The 19,520-nt window shown below is 37.6% G+C and overlaps 2 protein-coding genes across 3 annotated transcripts in view; one reads left to right on the top strand and one right to left on the bottom strand.

Annotated features, from left to right (window-relative positions):
• Positions 1 to 1,823: 1,823 nt before the first annotated feature.
• On the bottom strand, positions 1,824 to 5,727 carry LOC117293942 (F-box/LRR-repeat protein 4-like). 2 transcript variants are annotated; one of them, XM_033776440.1, is made up of 3 exons: positions 5,480 to 5,727; positions 3,535 to 4,715; positions 1,824 to 3,154 (listed from the first exon to the last, which is right to left on the bottom strand). In XM_033776440.1, the coding sequence occupies exons 1-3, from the start codon at positions 5,495 to 5,497 to the stop codon at positions 2,428 to 2,430; spliced, it is 1,926 nt and encodes a 641-aa protein (XP_033632331.1). In that variant the 5' UTR covers positions 5,498 to 5,727; the 3' UTR covers positions 1,824 to 2,427. The 2 variants fall into 2 exon arrangements, with proteins under 2 accessions (XP_033632331.1, XP_033632330.1); XM_033776439.1 differs by lacking the exon at positions 5,480 to 5,727 and having other exon boundaries at positions 3,535 to 4,739.
• Positions 5,728 to 6,956: 1,229 nt separating this feature from the next.
• Positions 6,957 to 19,520, top strand: part of LOC117293977 (rho GTPase-activating protein 26-like) — an 89,943-nt gene continuing 77,379 nt past the window's right edge. Inside the window, 1 exon segment of the mRNA XM_033776491.1 lies at positions 6,957 to 7,290. Within this exon segment, the coding sequence (XP_033632382.1) occupies positions 7,137 to 7,290 (154 nt within the window). The 5' untranslated portion in view covers positions 6,957 to 7,136.

The following is a 19,520-nucleotide window of genomic DNA, read 5'->3' as shown; positions in this document are numbered from 1 at the left end:
TTCAATCGCATTCAACTTTTTGAATCAAAAGACCATGAATGTGGCTTTGTCTGCAGCCACAATTTGTGTGTGGGGGGGGGGGGGGGGTTGAATAAAGAAAATTCAGCAAAATTCTGTTTTTAAATAGCCTGGAAAGTCTATCAAAAGCCATAAAATTTCTGGACATGAAATAAATTAAATTTGAATTAAACAAAATTGTTCTACTCTTTTCCAAGGGCCAATAAATATTATACCGGAATTGTGAAAAAAACATTGACATACCATGTTTACAATGTGTTCACATAGTTATAATATTAAATAATTTCTCATAACATTAAATAATTTCTCATAATTACACAAAATTCACAACTCGATAAAACACTAGTACAATTAGCAACGACATGCAGCATCTTAAGACCACCTGAAGTACATTATTAAGGCCCAATTTCAAAAAGTAGTTGTTTTTTAAATCCCAAAACGTTGCTTAGCGCAGAAAAACAATCCTTAAAAAAATAAGGTTACCAGCCAAAATGCCATGTACATGTAATTTGTGTTACTTGTGACTGGTACACTGTTTAAATTTGCTTAGCACAGATTTAAAAAATTGGGCTCGGGTTCAGAATAAATATTTGAAATACTTAATGAAGTCAAAACTGACTTTTGATTCGGCTGACTGAGTAAACTGACTATTGATGTTATGCTATTGATGTATGCGCCATCTGCAGCGACCTCAAACTTGGAAATTGCTGTTGCAGTTTATCTGCTGCTTCCATTGTAATCAGTGTACACTGACAGACGTTGAGGTGTTGCAGATGTTTGGTATGGGCCCCAAGCTGCGAGAGGGTCGTGTCTGTGATTACCCACTATTACATAGACATGTACATTAGGACTACAAACACCTGCTTTTAACATTTGAAATAGAAAATTTGCACTAAACCCAATCAAATAATGGAGGATATGGGTATCATATTATGACATAGTATAATAGAAATCAAGTGGTTGCCCATAGCTCGTAATATTAAATACTCCTAAAATTAAACTCTCAACAACACAAATAAACAAGTGGAGGTGATGTACAATTATATACAATTTTACCCTTGGTTCAAAACAAGTGATTCTTGAGTTTACAGCCAGCACCTCTGTTTACGGAATACAACAGGCTTCAATGCAAAAGTGACTAACTAATTCATCCTTGGTTTCTCTACTGAATCGTGAAATGACAATCCATCACAAGTTTTTAGTTGAAAAAGACTTTCAAAAAGTTCCACAACATCATCCATTAAGTTAAATACCAAATTACATGTTAATGTATTAATTATAAAACATTTCGAGGGTGAACAGAAATTGAAAAATTGACTAAAGCGCTGTGAGATTTACCCCTTTAAAAAATAAATCAGTTTTAGAGCTACATGTAGTGCTCTACCAACTGAGCTATCTAGCCCTATCCTGGTAGTCTCCCCCTATTTTGTCAATATCTTTGCTCACAGGTAACCAGTCAGACGTCGTGCAATGCAACTGTATACTGCTGTATGGCAAGAAATCACAACCATACTATGGTACAACCTGAGAAACACCATTGTTAAGGGATTACCTTTCGGAGAGCAACTTACAAGGTTTACAGAAGGTAATGGTGAAAGACTTCTCTTGAAATATTATTCCATGAAATGCTTTACTTTTTGAGAAAACATTGAAACAATATCAATTCTCGATTCAAGAATTATGGATTTATTTTAAACACATGTCATGACACGGCGAAACGTGCGAAAACAAGGGTGGGTTTTCCCGTTATTTTCTCCCGACTCCCAATGACCGATTGAGCCTAAATTTTCACAGGTTTGTTATTTTATAAATAAGTTGTGATACGTGAAGTGTGGGCCTTTGGAAAATACTGTTTACCAAAAGTGTCCAATGGCTTTATGGGATTACCTTTCACAGAGCAACTTTAAGTCACATCCCCAGTACTTCTACATGAACCTGAAGGTTGAAGGTTCAAATCCCTCTCCAGTCAATTTGTCTTTGTTCACCCCACAATTGATTTACATTTCATCCATCAGTTTTCCTTGTCTTTTGTTACTTAATATTATAAACAAACACATAGATCCCTTGCATTGGTCGCCGTCGTTGATGAAATATGCAGGCGTGAAGAGTAATCATTGGTTGTCATCAGAGATAGTGGTAAATGACATCATGTGCAATCTAAACAACTCAGAAAACCAACTGAATGGTAGTTTCATTCTTATGAGAGTAACAGTCATTTGCACATTGAAATTTCAATAAATATTTGTAAAAATTTCATAGCCTAAACAGTTAGGTTATTGTTCCTTCCTCATCAGTTAAATTCCATCAATTTGTAGTACTTTACTTTATTATAATTTATTTACACCATTAAAAATTCGGCATATCAGTGGAAATGTAAACGGGGGCATCTGTGGAATATGGATACAAACATTAGAATCTGATTGGTTGATAATGATAGAATGCGGACCCGTTGCTTGATGTATGCGCCATCTGCAGCGACCTCAAACTTGGAATTTGCTGTTGCAGTTGATCTGCTGCTTCCATTGTAATCAGTGTACACTGACAGACGTTGAGGTGTTGCAGATGTTTGGTGTGGGCCCCAAGCTGCGAGAGGGTCGCGTCGGTGATTTTATCGCAACCACATACATCCAACGATCGCAGGCCCTTGCACTTCACGGCCAACGACGCCATTCCCACGTCGGTGATCTGATGGCATTGCCCAATCAGAAGCTCTGTTAGGTTGGGATTGTTAGTCGCCATGGCAGCGAGACTGTGATCAGTGATGTTGGAGCAGAGGCTGAAGCTCAGAGAACGAAGCTTCGGGAAGCGGACTGTATGCGCGATGCAGACGTCAGTCAGGTGGTTGCAGGCCATCAGATCGAGGGATTCCAGTTTCGTCAGGGCGGTCAGGTTGATCTGATCTGGTTCCTCCATCTGCCTCAGGATCTCCGTCTCAGGGACGGCCAAAATCTTCTCATTGAACGAGGGCAGCTTGAAGAATCCCATGTTGCTGTGACTCTTGGTGAAGCGGTCGCTGTAGTGCTTCTCGGCATCGTCGGTGATGAAGACTGGAGCATCTTTGTCCAGGCCGAGGAGACCAAAGTCGGTGATCTTCTTGCACCATGCTAGACGAAGCTTCCTCAAGTTTGGCAGAAACCTGAAATCAGGAATGGAAGATTATTAAGAAGTTGATACATTGTAACAGTCTTATGGCAGCACCTGAAACACTTTTTCAAGTCATCATTTCAGTGCAAATCCCATTCCAGATCTATGCTTAATTTCGAGACCTCAAAATGTAATTCTGAGATATCGAAATCAAATTTGTGTAACATTACTTCTTTCTCAAAAACTATGTTACTTCAGAGGGAGCTGTTTCTCAATTTTTCTTTATACTATCAACCTCTCCCCATTACTTGTATTTTCTTGTATTCAAGAAAGGTTTTATGCTCATAATTATTTTGAGTAATTACCAATAGTGTCCACTGCCTTTAATTTAAAATTAAATCAATTGATTGAACTTAGAGATGATCTGACTACCTTGAGATTGCAAGCACACTGGGGTCTCCAACTCCAAAGCAAGAGCTAAGATCAAGCTGCTCCAACTGGGGTAGACTCTTCACAAGATTCAAGACTGTCTCATCATGGACCGATCCGCATCCGCCAAGACAAAGTGCTGTCAGACGAGATGAGCTGCCACTACAAAGACCCTTGATCAAGAAGTGAAGTCCAACATGGTAGCAATTGGCCAAGTCAAGTGACTTGAGTCGCTTCAAGGAGGACAAGCGCTCCACAGCGTTTGGATCAAGCTGAGACCACTCACTTGCTTTCAGATGCTCAAGATTGGGAAGATGGTTACAGATTGCTATCAGGGCGGGGCCGGTTAAGGACGCTATCCCGCTGAGATCGAGTGACTTGAGTGACGTCTGCTTCTTGACGAGCGTCATGACCCCCTCATTGCTGACACTAGTACACTTCTTGAGTATCAGTTCTTCGAGAACCAAGTCCATGACGTGGCCGATCTGTAGGAGAGCGGCGTTCCCGATTCCGGTGTAGCTGAGGTCGAGGGAGGTAAGCTTGGACTGATGCTGTAGATACATCAGGAAATTCAGCAACGATATGAAGGAAGTGGATTTTCTGTCCCCACTGATGTACGGATCGGTCTGATGAACAATGTTACATGATGCTAGGGAGAGCGATGTGAGATTGGGCGTTGCGCTCATCAGCCGATTAAACAGGATGTCCGACAGGTAGCGGTTACTGGCAAGGTTAATCGACGTTAACTTATCAAGATGCTTCGCCATGTTCTGACAATCTTGTTCCTTCTGTAAGAGATTTCCAGACATGAAGAGGCTGTTGCAACAGCTGAGATCCAGACTCTGGAGCCCCGTGCAGTGGCCAATGATCCCGATGAAGACGTTCTCTGTGACGTCGGACCCACGCAGGCTGAGATGGGTCAGATGGGGTCCGAGATGGTGACCGATGTCCTGGAGGACTTTACTGCAGTTGCTCGAGCCGTCGATGTGACTGATGACCAGACTTGGGCTCTTCCGTTGGCCGAGGTTATGGAATGTCTCTCCGGTGGTGCTGCTTGCTCGGAGGGTGATGGTGGAGTTCTGATGAAGATGCGGGTCCAGAGATGCGTGGTACCATTTCTTGCAGGTAAGAGAGGCTTCATGACGCTCGGATGAAGTCAAGAACCTCATTATGTATGAGATTAACTGAAGGAAAAAAGATTCAAACATTTAGGAATGATTGAGCATAAATGTTAAGACACACGCCTTTTAGAGATAGTTTTTTTTTTTTTTTTTTTTACTTTTATGCTCTCCTGGGCACCCCACTGTTGTTTTACTTTGTTTTCTTAAATATTTTCAATGTATGTGCTTGTAAATGTGATTGCCCGAATAAATATTATTATTATTATGAAATAATTAAACCTTTTTGGTATATTTTTCCCTTTCATTTCGATGATTTTGTCTACATTGCCTTGCAACAAAATACCATTTTATTTTTAATTATTGCGTCTACACCATCGATTGCTGTGTTAGTGTAAAGGTTTTTCTAATATTACCAAGATTTGTAACTGTCCAACTAATTATATTTTTGGCGTGGAGTAGATTAGGAATTGGGTGACTTCCGAGTCCAAATATTAATAAATACCTTAAATTTACAGGCAAAAAAGGGGGACTAAAATGTTGTAGAATTTTGATGCAGACATGATCATGATCATGATCTTGATGTTTTTACTGCACAAATCGCCTCAGATGTGGCTGAATTGATGATAACATGGCACCGGTTTAATTATCAATAAAAAAAAACATTTTTATTGAATAATAAAATTAATAATTCTATTGAAAGCACAATCTATTCTAAAAATTCAACACTGCTGTGCTACAGCACAACACAACAGAATACAGCTGTAATGTAATTCGATACAACAAGATCAAATAATTTTAATACATTATTATTATTAATTTTAACTTACTTCCATCGGCAGCTCCATCTTTCTGGATGTGGATTTATTAACTTATTAAAATTATTATTATTATGTAAAACAAGATTCAGTCATCCCGATCCTCTGATCTTTACTATTCAAAATTAATTGTTGTTAAATAACACATCAATTCAAAGATGCACCTGTCCGTTCGGTCTGCTTGGTCATCGGTGGCACTAAATGAATCACATGATTTGTATCTAGATTTTTATTAATAACTCTATGATGTTTTGCGTACTTTGTGCTGGTTATGCAATCACGCGATATTGTGGCTGCTAAACGCCAACGTTTGTCAAATACCGTCAACAACCGTCAATCGTGCCAGGGCCTATGTTGTGACTGGGGCGCTTAGTAGATTCCTTTTTTTTCTCTCGAAATTTAGACATTATAAAAAAAGGAATCTAGCGCCCCAGTCACTGGGTTTACCAATTAACATTAATTGAAAACTGGACTAGATTGTAGCTGAATAGAGTTCTAGTTTCAGCAACAGTCCAGAATCATGAGCAGGGGTGTGATGAGGGCCAAGATCGGATGAGTTTACTGTGAATGCTAGGGTGGTATACAGTGGCCCATCCCACGGGTGTTTGACGACTTTTGACTAGATATCAAGGTTCAATAGTAAAAACCAAATTTGGTGCTCAAATAGTTTAGCCTCATTTCAACGACTCTCTCACACACATAAGTCAAATGGCGCCCTCTAGCTAGCTGTACTGTTAACATTGAAAATGGGGGCGTGACTGAGTAGTCCACACTCTTCTCTTGCAGTAAAGAATACTGAACATGGCAGTTTTTATTTTTTTAAAAAGCAGTAAACGATAAAATGCAAATGCTGGGTGCAAGTATTTTTTACCTCCCATCCCTCTATACCTGACTGCCGACACCCTTGTTTCTGAACCTCCCAATAAAATTTAAATTATTTATACTGGAACTGCTTTTTTGACTATCAAAATTGTGATAAAAACAAAACAATAGAACAACATTATGTCCGCCCGAAGTCTCTACAGCAAAAACAATAATAGAAAAAAACACACCAAACAACAAAAACACATCGATGGGGGGGGGGGGGGGGGGGGGGAGGGGGTTGGTTTTTTGTCATATCATTTAAATATTAAAAGCATTTTGCCGGTGTTCCTAAAACTGCTAAATACACTTCTCCATCCACCGTTCTTGGTAGCATGAAAATAAAAACCCAGACACACTGACTGAAGACAAATCTACTCATCAATACGGGGGTGCATCTGGTCAAATATCTCTTCAGATGGGGATTAATGTATCCGCTATTAACAACATTGACTTTTTATCTCTCGGGGCACGACCTTCTTCTGGAATCCCTTTAATGAGTAGTCTCCTTTCAATAAACCAGCCGGCCAAGGTCTTACAAAACATGACAGAGACTAGCCGCCGTGTGATGACGACACACTGATTGAAGCACGCATGCGTACTCCACCGACTCGCCATATTGGGAAAAATGGGCAGGGAGTGCGAGTTTGCTGTCATCAATGGAAATATAGCCAACGTGTGTTGCTCAAATCCGGTGTAATTTTTCGGCCAAACCGGCAGAGGATATAAGCAGAATTACTGTAAACATCATGCCCGAAGCAGTGTGATTCCTGTCAGCAGAAGAAAACTATATTTATCAGTTGCCAAGATGGTGCTACAACCGTTGGAATTTAGCGAGTGCTACCTCGACAGTCCTGAATTTCGAGATAGTTTACACTCGCATGAAAATGAACTTGAACACACGAATAAGGCGATTAAAGAGTTGATACGGGATGGTAAAGCATTATTAGCCGCCGCAAGAAGTGAGTATTGTTTCTTGGGTTTTTGAATATTTGGCATATTAAATGTGACATGTATTATAAGCAGTGTTGTGTGTGTGACCACTGACTGAGCACGCTTTAGTATTAATTTACACACACCAGACACTGACTGAGAGAGACTCAGAGAGGGAGACAGTAATTTGTAAACCATTGTTGAAGCATTGTTTTGCATTTTCATTTTCATTGTGTTGTGTAGTGCAATAGAATTGTTTACAGTGAAAAATGCTTGTGAAATGTTACTACCTAAGTTCAATAAGTTTCATTTTTCCATAATAATTATGCCTAAAACCCATTAAATTAAGCCCATGCCCATGGCATTAATTTTAAAGTTTAAACCAAACTTTTTGGTTGAAATATTTTTATTTTAAAAAACATTTTAATTAATAAATTAATAATAAACAAAAATATAGGATAACTTTCCGTATGGCGCCACCACCTTTTCACTTATTTTTACACAAAGGGATATCTCATTGAGGTAAATTAGATACTATATTATTTCATATCGAATGAAAAAGTGGTGGCGCCATACGGAAACTTTTCCAAAACATATTTTGCAGGAACATTGTCATCATTCATATAAATTAACATTTTATTTTATAACTAATGTGATAGCATGGGACAGCGCTGCTAATACAGTTTGTGCCAGTTTATAAACTAAGGTGGGAAATTCACCTTTAAAGGGAAGGTACACTGTTGGTACATGTAATTGTCAAAGACTCAGTGTTCTCACTTAATGTATCTCAACATATGCATAAAATAACAAACATGTGAAAATTTGAACTCAATTGGTCATCGGAGTTGGGAAAAAATGAATTTGTGTGCTTTCAGATAGGACTAAAAGACTTCTCGCTAGAATATAGAAGTATTTTATTATTTTAGTGAGAATTACCTCTTTCTCAAAAACTACGTTACTTCAGAGGGAGTCGTTTCCCACAATGTTTTATACTATCATCAGCTCACCATTAATGCTAGGTACCAAGTCAGTTTTTAAGTTAATATTTGTTTTGAGTAATTACCAAACTTGTACCTTCCCTTTAAGCATCAGAAGCTGACTGTTAAAGAATAAAATTAGTTGTAAAATAACTACCAGTTTTTACATAGCGCTTCCAACATTATTACCTCTGGTCACTGGGCCTTTAATTCATTCTTTAGACCATCTCAGCTTCCTGGGGAGTAGGCCTTTACAGATGAGTTTCAATGTTTTTATTCTGAGTTTAATATCTGATTTTATGCACATCCTGATTTTAAACATATCATTTTATATAATAATTGGGGAAATTTTAAACTAAGTTTAAATTTGTTTATGGTCGATTTATCAATAATTTCAATAACTTGACTTTAGAGAAGAGTTAATTCACAAACATTAAGACTACACAGGCTGGTCACTGAAAATATCATCTGGATCAATGTGTCATGTCCGCTCATGTTCAGACATAACTGTTTTTCATGTGCCCAGAACCAGGCCTCAAATTTCATCTTCTATAGGGCAAGACCATGTTTATTTTGCAAAGAGCACTTGCAACCATCGGAAATCTTAAAATCTATGGATACAATTTGATGGGGCATCAAGGCAAATACCAGGGCAACCGAAGTTCATGACCTCAATGGCTTATGTGTAATTCCAGGCCTGCAGAACATAAGACCATTTATTCCAGGCACATATTGGAATTCCATTACTTTTGGATGAGGTTTCAAAACGCATCCTCTAAGATGCTTCAAAAAAGGCTCTGAAAACTCCTCCAATATTCAAGTTTTTTGTGACTCTCTTTGGCCCTGTGTTACCGTCTTTGATGAGTAAATGTCCAAGTATTTTTCCTTCATTCAAGCAAACTTCAACCCTGATTGGGGGTATCCATGGGGATGCCTGAAACATGTGTTGGTGCTGATTACCAGCTAGGGTATTTCCTTTCATACCTTTTCTAGGAACTCCAAACATCTTTGATCCTACTGAAACAGCCATCCCATTTTCCTGAAAATACATAACCTGGGGACTTTCCAACAAGTTGCCCAAGATGTTACTTTTGACTAAAAACAATCTATTTTTGATGTGCAATTTTTATGTTTTGTTTGTCCTTGTGCCCTTTTGTGCCTTTGTCATTGTTATTTTCTGGATCACCTTTAGATAGTGATTATTTTCGCTTTTTGGTTATCCACAGGCTTGTTCTCTGTGTAGTCTTATTTTTTATTGCCTATTCTTTGCATGTACTGTTTGCCTTGAAATAAATAAATAAATAAATAAATAAATATAAATATAAATATGACCTTTAAATTGTTAAACAACAGTTGAATCCAGTGAATGTAACTTTCATTTGTTGAGGTATTCAGTGGACAGTAGACTTTACTTAGCTCTTGGGATACCAATAACTAAGTTCAGGTGTGAGCATGCCAATGTATAGTGCACTATAACGAATTCCCTGATGCCAAACTACATCAGCATTGATTGCTCATAAATCTTGCTAAAATTACTTCTTCTTTTTTTAAGAAACCTGTGAAAGTTTTTTAATCACAATCTGTTTTCAATAAGTCGCAAGAAAAAACAAACGATTTTGAATTTGCGATTATAGAGCTTATCTTTTTTACCAAATCTCTCAAAACTAGCTTTCAGTAAATAGGGTTGAAACGTTGGACCATTAACTATGTATTTTTCGCATACCATTAGGTACGGTATGGTTGGTAAGCAGTTTGCTACAGCTACTTCTATTTTCTCTAAAAAACTACTTTTAGGTACTGTACATGTAAATCATTTCAAGCAAAAATATCGCAAGGGAGGTTTTCCACTCTGACCATACTTATACTACACTGTACACCATTTAATTATGTTGATTTAAAATTAAGGATGCATCATTCTCATTTGAGGGTCAACATTAATCTGATGACTCGAAACTTGTACCAATATAGACCAAATTTACAGTTTGTACTATGAGGTCACTTGAGTAGAACACCCTCAGTTAGAAGGTACGTAGATCAGTAGCTGATCCTGTGCGCCTCGCTTTAATATGTTTATTGTAGCTGTATGTTTTCCAAATATAGTTGTACCTCTAAGACATCACACAAGCTCTGCTCCAACTGTGAAGCAAGCATGTAATACAATGTACATGTACACGTAGTATTATCCATGTTCAGAAGTTATTTTAAAGCCATTATACACTTTCAGTACAGAAAAGATTCACAGATTTACAAATAATTTACAGGGTTTACAGAAGGTAATGGTGAAAGACTTCTCTTGAAATATTGTTCCATGAAATGCTTTACTTTTTGAGAAAAGATTAAAACAATATAAATTCTCGTTAGTGAGAATTATGGATTTATTTTAAACACATGTCATGACACAGGGAAACGCGCGGAAACAAGAATGGGTTTTCCTATTATTTTCTCCCGACTCCGATGACCGATTGAACCTAAATTTTCACAGGTTTGTGATTTTATATATAAGTTGTGATACACGAAGTGTGGGACTTGGACAATACTGTTTACTGAAAGTGTATAATGGTTTTAAACAGTGACATATGAAACAAATAGTAAAAGTGAATTATCTCACAGATGCATTATAATGTTCTTAAAAGGTTTAGCAGGATTTTCTTCAAGTTCTTTCATTTTCTCTTCACTTGTTGAAAAAAAAACCGAATTGCTCTCTACACTGTCTGACTCCTACAATATGAATCTATCATAATAACTTGACAAAAACTCTGAATGCATAGTTTTTTTCTCAAGTCAGGCTCACTTTCAATTTTGATATCCTATGCATACTATACATGTATGTAAACATGTACTATGTACGTACACATACGTACAAACACGTACAAACACGTATGCGTATAAATTATCTCTTTGTCGTAAAAATAGTTCAATGTTTTCAATATTGGGGACACCCTTCCTGCCATTATGCAAGGAGTGTCACTCACCATATTCCACCTGTGGCGATGGGTCGTGAATGATGATGATGACCAACCCGTAGCTGAGTGACTCATCCTTGTACATCTTGCCCTCTCAAGATGGCCGTGTGTGCAGTCTCATCGTGTATGCATTCTCATTGGTGATGAGAAGGAGTGTGGGGAGATCACCTCCTGATAAATGCATGTAAACACTAGGGGCTTGTGTTGACTTGGCCGGTATAAGCCTCTCCCCTCAAGGCTCGAATGGGGAGAACTTGTGTTGGTTTTTTGTTGAGAGGCAAACTCTTGAATCTACTATACAGTCCAAATCTAGAATGACGACATTCACCATTCTAAATTTATAACATTTATTTTAGCGCATGGTGACTGTGCCTTACTATGCATTGCATTGATACAATGTACAAAAACTGTTATTGTTTGTGGTTCATGATACTAAATTGGCGTAGTTTGGCTATGGACAAAATTTGTTAAGATCGGTCATCTTCAACCAAAAATTGTTGGTTTTACAAAATGCGAATTTGTAGACATTGTACACAAAAGCACACTTTGTCCTATAGGTTTTATTTTGCATAATAATTACAATGCAATACAGGAAATAAGAAATATGGATTTGTGGACCCATTATCTTTGGTGGCAATCATGGCAAGATGATTCTGTATTGACGTAAAGTTCATTTTGTTCTTCAAAATTTGTGACTTTCAACTGTAGACAGTAATTGTAGAGTAAAAGTATACGTTAGTGTCCTCTGTTCAATTTGAAGGTACTGCTTACCACAGAATTCTGCGCTTGTGGAGCCCTGTAGACCTCATGGATCTATTGGGTGTCAGCAAAATGTTCCACAGTAATTAGAGCTATTATTAGATTGGGCACGAAGAATAGCAAAATAAGTCTTGGCAATCTGGAATTGTCATTGACACAGTTGATATTGTCAACATGACAGAAGTTTTACCAATCTATTGTCACAATGGTCCTCATACCACATTGTACAGGTCCTTTCACTAAGGACACTTGATTATGGAGTCTTATTTATGCGCAAATCAAGGTGACTTTTTAATCCCAAGGTCAATGGTCATTATACTGTACAATTTGTACAGTGTTAATCCATGCTGGTCAGTGACACATCCTGTTAGCATTCTGTATTATCAATAGACTTTTGTATTGATGGTTCATTCAGGTTTGTTTCGGTGGTCACTGTTTCCTCTCTGTCTTTCACCTCTGTGACCCCTGGTTCAAACCCAGAACAAGACCAGGGCCTTGCAATTGCATACAATTGTGTGGGTTTGCCCTATTTGGGGTTATGCCTAGTTGATGAGTGATATTTTCATGCTCATAATTATATAAAAAATCTACACAGACTAAAGGCTTTGGATATCAGTCAGTGTGGACATGGCCTACGTGCATTGGCCAGGTCTTTGCCTGGATGCATTATAAAATGTTTCCTGAAATTTTGATGGAAGAACCCTTGACATCTACCTCCATGCCTTAACAAAATAAAAAAAATCCCATGCTCAATTTCCAAAAGAACTACGTAGTAAACTTGCAGTTGCAGACCTGGGCCCAATTTCATAGAGCTGCTTTTAAAGCACAAAATGTTGCTTAAGCAAAAAAATCCTGGCTTTATAAAATCAGATTACCGGCCAAGACTCCACTAAATTGTTATGCTAAGTAAACAACAGCTTAATACCAGTCACAAGCAATGTATATATGGCATGAAATTTTGGCCAGTAATATGTGTAAAATAAGCGAGCTATTTTCGGGCTTAAGCAAATATTTTGCTTAAGCAGCTCTATGAAATTGGCCCTTATACAACCATGTACGTATAGTATCTCTTTTAAGGGAGTGTTGGCTCTGAAAAGAGCCGGTCTGGTCCTGACGTTTCAATTTCAAAGAGTATAGGCCTACATGTTCTCTGCTCGTCTGTAGGAGAAACATGATGACATTCTCTGTGAATAACTTTAAAATACATATGACAACATCATCTACATGTACACTGTATGTCCATGTAGAAGAAATTTCTTCCGATTGGCTCATTGTCTACCTTTGCATCAAATGTACAGAACAGTTGGCTCTTTTTTTGGAAAACCTCAAAAATAATTTGTGAATTCACCGTGTACACGTAGCCCAATCTCCACCTGTTCACAGTCAGTTACCTTCAGCTGCTTAGGTCTGTTGTGACTCACCAGGGCCACTCAGACTGGATTTCTGTCCACTTTGTTACTGTTAATTGATGTGATGCCACACAAACAATTATTTCAGCTATAAGAAGTTAATTAAATGAACTCGTTTGTGATGGAAAGCATTTATTGTTTTAACCCAGTCACTGATATGCTAGAAATGTTTATGAGTGTAATTTAGTAAGAAAGTATTGTTGTTTTATTTGCATGGTGCTGTCATCAGTTTTGTTATATAAAAAGGCTTTTGGGACACATCAGGCCCAATTCATAGAAAATGTTCCTTAATTACTTTCTGCTACACAACAATTAGCAGGGCACCGGTCATACAATGGTATTGTTATTTTGACTGGTGGTATGCATATTGTTTTCTGCTGTAAGTGTACTTCTTGTGCTTGAACTTTTAACGCTGTGAACTTTGACCTTAAAATTAGAATATTAATTTGACTTTCTAAAACCCCAATTCAGTCACGTATCATTTATTCAGTTAAAATGGGACATGTACTGTGTAAGTGTACAGTTTCATGTACATGTAGGTATAGGCCTATAGACCTTTCTTTTGTTGATAAACAAACCGCCTTGGTTGGCATGGTCGGCCGAATGTTAGTAAAGCATTCAATCGTATTAACAGATGTTTTAACAAAATTCAACCATTTCTGCTAACTTTCAATTAAACAAAATATCTCTTATAATTAGTTGTTTTATTTTAAACAAAATCAACAAATTTGGTTACATTGTTACCAAAAATAGCAGCTTTCCATAGTTTTCCAATCTGGGTTGGCAAAAACTTGGGCTGTGACGTTGCAAAAGAAAGGTCTATTGTAGGCCTACAATATACGTGAGCGTTACATTCCCACTCCTCCCCTTTTCAACTTTATAAGCCAAATACAATGGAAAAAACAGGCCTGGGGCAACGAAGGCGATTGCCCCCGTGTCCCCTGGTCATTGCCTAGGTGCCCTTGAAATGCTCAGGTACAAATTTGCAATGTCATCATAGGGTGCCCTTTACCAAGAAGAAAATGCCTTTGTGCCTTGCCCTTTCAAAAACAAAGCAAACAGCCCTGGAAAAACATAAGTTCTACATACATGTACAGCCCTGATACTTCGGCTTTTAAGGGGCACGGCAGTTTTGCCTTGACTTTTTGTAAAAATTTAGGGCACCAAGGCAATTTTCAAAAATTTGGAAGGGCATCATGGCAATCATAAAAAGTTGCGAAGGGCACGACGGCAGTTTGAAAAAAAACCTCCGAGTTGCCTGTAAAAAATAGTTCTTCCAATTTTTCCATTTTCTAACTGTTACCCAATGAAAAAAGAAAGCATTCATCTAATTCAACAAAATAAAGAACAACTACTTACAATACACAATAAATAATTTTTGTTCATACGTAATCCTACTATACTATTGGTCATGCACGTTGTGTAGTTTTTCGTAGAGACGCTAAAATTCCCACGTAACTGCTCCATTTTGACACGATGTTGACAGAATAAATGCATGCGGTGCGCGACAACTATGCTGTACATGATAGTACATCATATGTACCAAGCATGGGGAAAACAACTATCCCAGCATGCACAGACACGTCAAGTCTTTGTCTCAAGGCGTTTAGCGTTGGTTCGCGTAATTACACCACTAGAGGGCGTTTAATCTCATGCTATCGCTTTGTTCCGAAACGCCCTCTAGCGTTCGATGTTTCGAGTATTTTTTTGTCGCACGCAAAGAACAACGACTAACGGGCCTGAAATCTGCTGTTGTGCCTTACGTGCGTGAAATTGGGGTCTATTTCGTTGCGTGAAATTTACACAGACATCGGGACTTTTTGGCTTATTTTCGAACTTTGACCATTGAATATAATTTGTTTTCGGGAGGAAGGGCACGGCGGCAATGATGAGAAAAGGGCACGGCAATCATTGCCGTGAAAAATTGGGTTTTTGAAGGGCATTGCGGCAATCGGTAGGGGCAACGACGGCAATTGCCGTCGTTGCCGTCGTGAAGTATCAGGGCTGCATGTAACGCGTATTGTACATTGCATATACAGTATGTACGTAGTTGCCTGTAATGTTTTCCTGCCATTACGAATGTACTATATGTACATGTAGATTGAGGCAAGTATTTTCAAGTAACCAGTCATCTTGGATCCATCGGAATCCAACAGCTTTGTAAAAAAAACACCATAACCCACCTTTTCTACTCTTTATAATAAGTTGGATAATTAATATGTTACTCTTATGTGGCGAAATAAAACATTTAGGTATATTTTGAGTAGATTTCATTTCATTTCATTTGATTTCAATGATTAATTTCACAGGTAAAAATGCAGAGTACAAAAATAAGAATCATTAAAAATATGACTAAAATAGGAGCAAAATAAGGCAAAAAAGTAGCACCCCAGATGGAAAAAAAGAAGAAGATAAACCTTCTGATTCCAAAAGGCTGGCTTGTGCACATCACAGCTACCAACTAAACCATCCTTATAAACAAATGATTGAATACCTCCCCGGGTATGGAAACTTTTCCCTTACCATGCTGAATGGAAATTCTAAATATCTCCCTGCTTGATTGTTGTAAAAAAAATTCCCTGATTCTGGAAACCTTTCCCTATTATTTAGGTAGAATCATTTCTACCTGCATGGTTGAAAGGAATGCTAAATATCTCCCTGATTTAAGAGGTGTTAAATTTGCATTGGGGAAAAAAAAAAAAATTATTTTGGTTTTTACCCATACACCGATGTGTGTATGTACCCGCTGCCAAAACATAGAACTCGAACTGCCTCAAGCTACCGGGCAACCTTTGTAGTCTAGTTGGTAAGACACTGCTCTAAATGCAAGGGTCGTGGGTTCGAATCTCACCCGAGTAAGATGCCTGTGATATTTTTTTCACAGGACTCGGGAAAGTACTTAGTATACAGTGCTAACACACATCGGTGTATGGGTAAAAACCAAAATTAATAATCTCCCTGGTTGTTGTACAAAATCTCCCCGATAGCATGATGCAAATGTTAGCTGGTTTACACGTGATCATGACGCACTGTACATACTGTACATGTATACCGGACCCATTTCCTTCCTGTAAGTATGTTTTACAGGTACATTTGCTTCCCTATGCGGTCTTTCACCTTGAACATCCCTCAAAATTGCCATTCTTATTTCTGTCATATGAATTTTCAAGCATTGTATGCATTCTTTTCACAATGAATCCAAATAGATAAATCTCAGGCAGGAGTTGAAACTTTGCTTGGTGGAAATCTGATATACTGAAAAGAACCAAGGGTTTCGACTCAACGTCCCGATCAGTATGCTCTGATCATATTCTGGAGAAAGCCAGCTTCAGAAGATGATCAGAACATACTGATCGAAACATCAAGTTGAAACCAACAATTCTTTTCAGAACCACCCCAACTCAATTATACATTGTACATGTATAGCCTATCATTACACAGTGTTGCCGCAAATCTTACTACATTGATGAATCTCCATCAAAAGTTAACCTTTTTAAACTTCAAGCATTTTTTAAACCAAATTTTTCATAAGGTATGCGGTTCAATACATGTAATTGTGTATCCCCTGGCAGAATTTACACTGTTGAAAAGTAAACAAAACGTCATGTAAATATGTCTTCAATACTCCGATGTAAAGTTTACAAATTGCAAATTATACTCTTTATAGAGATACTTTGAACTAGCCAACGACTGAAATTCTTTGAGGCAATTCATCATCCTCAACGCAGCTATTAAAAAATTCCCTTTGCATGTGTAACAAACTATAAAGGTTGACGCACCGAAACACTCCGAGCATGTTTCATAGTTCAAGCTTGCCTCCATAGTTCAAGCAATTAATATCCTATGCCCTGCTTGAGAGAGCCGTAACAAATTCCATCGCACATTCTTTGGGAGTCAAAATAACGCTAAAGCCAATGTTCACTTTGATACATGTAATCACGTCAGACAGTGTTTGTTTTGTGTGGAGAAAGTAAAACTATTATTTTAGTGCGCTGACAAATTTTCATCTTTTAGAGAAAGCGGGGATTTTAAAGGCACTGGACACTGTTGGTATTACACTCAAGATAAGTGAAAGCATAAAAACTTAGTTGGTCCCGTGCAAGGGAGAGCTGTTGATAGTATAAAACATTGTAAGAAACAGCTCCCTCTGAAGTAACTTGGTTTTTGAGAAAGGTACTTTCTCACTCAATCTTGTCAATGCATCTTAAAGCACACAAAATTGTGCAATAAGGATGTATGTATTTTTCTTTCATTATTTTCTTGCAACTTCGATGACCAATTGCGCCTAAATTTCCACAGGTTTGTTATTGTATGCATGTACATGTTAGGATACACCAAGTGAGAAGACTGGTCTTTGACAATTACCAAATGTGTCCCGAGCCTTTAAAGGCAGTGGACACTTGGTAATTACTCAAAATAATTACTAGCATTAAACATTACTTGGTAACGAGTAATGGGGAGAGAGGTTGATAGTATAAAACATTGTGAGAAACAGCTCTCTCTGAAGTGAAGTAGTTTTTTGAGAAAGAAGTAATTTTCCGCGAATTTGATTTTGAGACCTCAGATTTAGAATTTGAGGTCTAGATATCAAGCATCTGAAAGCACCCATTTTTTCCCTTTTTTTCTTCCATTATTATCCCACAACTTTGACGACCAATTGAGCTCAAATTTTCACAGGTTTGTTGTTTTATGCATACATTTTGGGATACACCAAGTGAGAATACTGTTTTTTTGACAATTACCAAATGTGTCCCGAGCCTTCAAGGGACTGTTCAGAAAATAGTTGTTTTGACCATTTTTGTTTGTCTTTCTTCCTCCACAAATGTGGGTAGTGGGTTTCTGTATGGTGTCACCACTTTCCACAATATTATATAAAAAGAATTAATGAGTGATGACCCCGTGTAAACTAAATAACATACACGAAGAAATGACGACATGAGACCATGTTGAATTTAGATAATATATTTACACCAACAATTATTTACAATTTTGTACAACATTCATTGGGTAAATCGGAGTAATCATTACTTAAACCCACAGTCAATTAAATCATTTAATTCAGTTGGCTAAAGCAATCTAAAAATCATGCAATAGTCCAATCTATAAACAGTACTTCACGTATCACTTGCTTGGCTTCTCATCAACTGAGTTTCTTCATTCGAAGCCTCCACTTCTCAGTGTATGGGTTTACTTATCCAGTAACCCCAACAAATATCGAATAAAAATTACTGATACTTCAAATTACGGTATCTCGTCTCTAGTCTAGTCTCTAGTCTTCCTGTACGTTCACGTACGATGAATGGCACGATGAGTGGCACGCAGTCTAGTAACAATGACATCACACAGATGACGCTATTTGAACTACAATGATTGAACATAAACAGAAACAATTTGTGGAATTAAAGCAGCTCTGTTGGCTCTAAATGGAGTTCTGAACTCTCACCCAGTTACAGCTCGCATGCTCTCTCTCTCTCCATAAAGAGATACCCCTTGAGGTCCTGCGTCCGTGCACTTACTGGGTTTTTCCATGTACACTGTACACACAGCCACAGGCTCGCTCTGATCATTTGTAAAATTTATAATTAACCATTCTGAATGGCTGCACATCACCACCATTAAAGCTTTCAGTTTTATGTGACATTTATTTTGACTTTTTGTGATTCTTTTTGTGATTCCTGTTTTTAGCTTTTAAACATACGTCTTTTTTGCTGTTGATTAAAATTATTATTGATTACTTTGACAATCCAATAATGAACAAACATTTATCTGCACTTTTTGTTAATTTTTGAAAAAATGTTTCACCAAATGTGTCACTAGAAAATGCTTTAATTCAATTCCCTCTTCCTCAAAATGTTAAAGAGCAATATCTGAAACAGATAACTCTTGACCATTTCACACTGTCAAATTGCCATGCTAATTTTTACCTTTGAATTTAAGAATGTTATGTATGAAATATTTACTTTATTTTGAACTAGTTACATGCATACATCATTATCAATACGCACAGCCATGAAGATTTATTATTTTTTTCTTATCTTAAAATATGTAGATAAAACTTGAAGAAGCTCAGCCATAAAAAAAACCCCAAACCAGACAGTTCACTGTAAACCTAGAGCCATCCTTTCTCCTTGCTGTAAAGTATACTTTAATC

The sequence above is a fragment of the Asterias rubens genome, chromosome 8 (genome assembly GCF_902459465.1).
Source record: "Asterias rubens chromosome 8, eAstRub1.3, whole genome shotgun sequence".
NCBI lineage: Eukaryota > Metazoa > Echinodermata > Asteroidea > Forcipulatida > Asteriidae > Asterias > Asterias rubens.
Note: the sequence above shows the minus strand (reverse complement) of the source record. Positions and strands in the feature narration are given on the sequence as shown.

What these genes read in the sequence shown, in the direction of transcription:
- LOC117293942 (XM_033776439.1), bottom strand. Translation starts at nt 4,739, where the DNA reads ATGTTTGAATCTTTTTTCCTTCAGTTAATCTCATACATAATGAGGTTC. An exon ending in AGTGTGCTTGCAATCTCAAG is followed by an intron (nt 3,155 to 3,534) that starts GTAGTCAGATCA and finishes TCCTGATTTCAG; the next exon opens with GTTTCTGCCAAACTTGAGGA.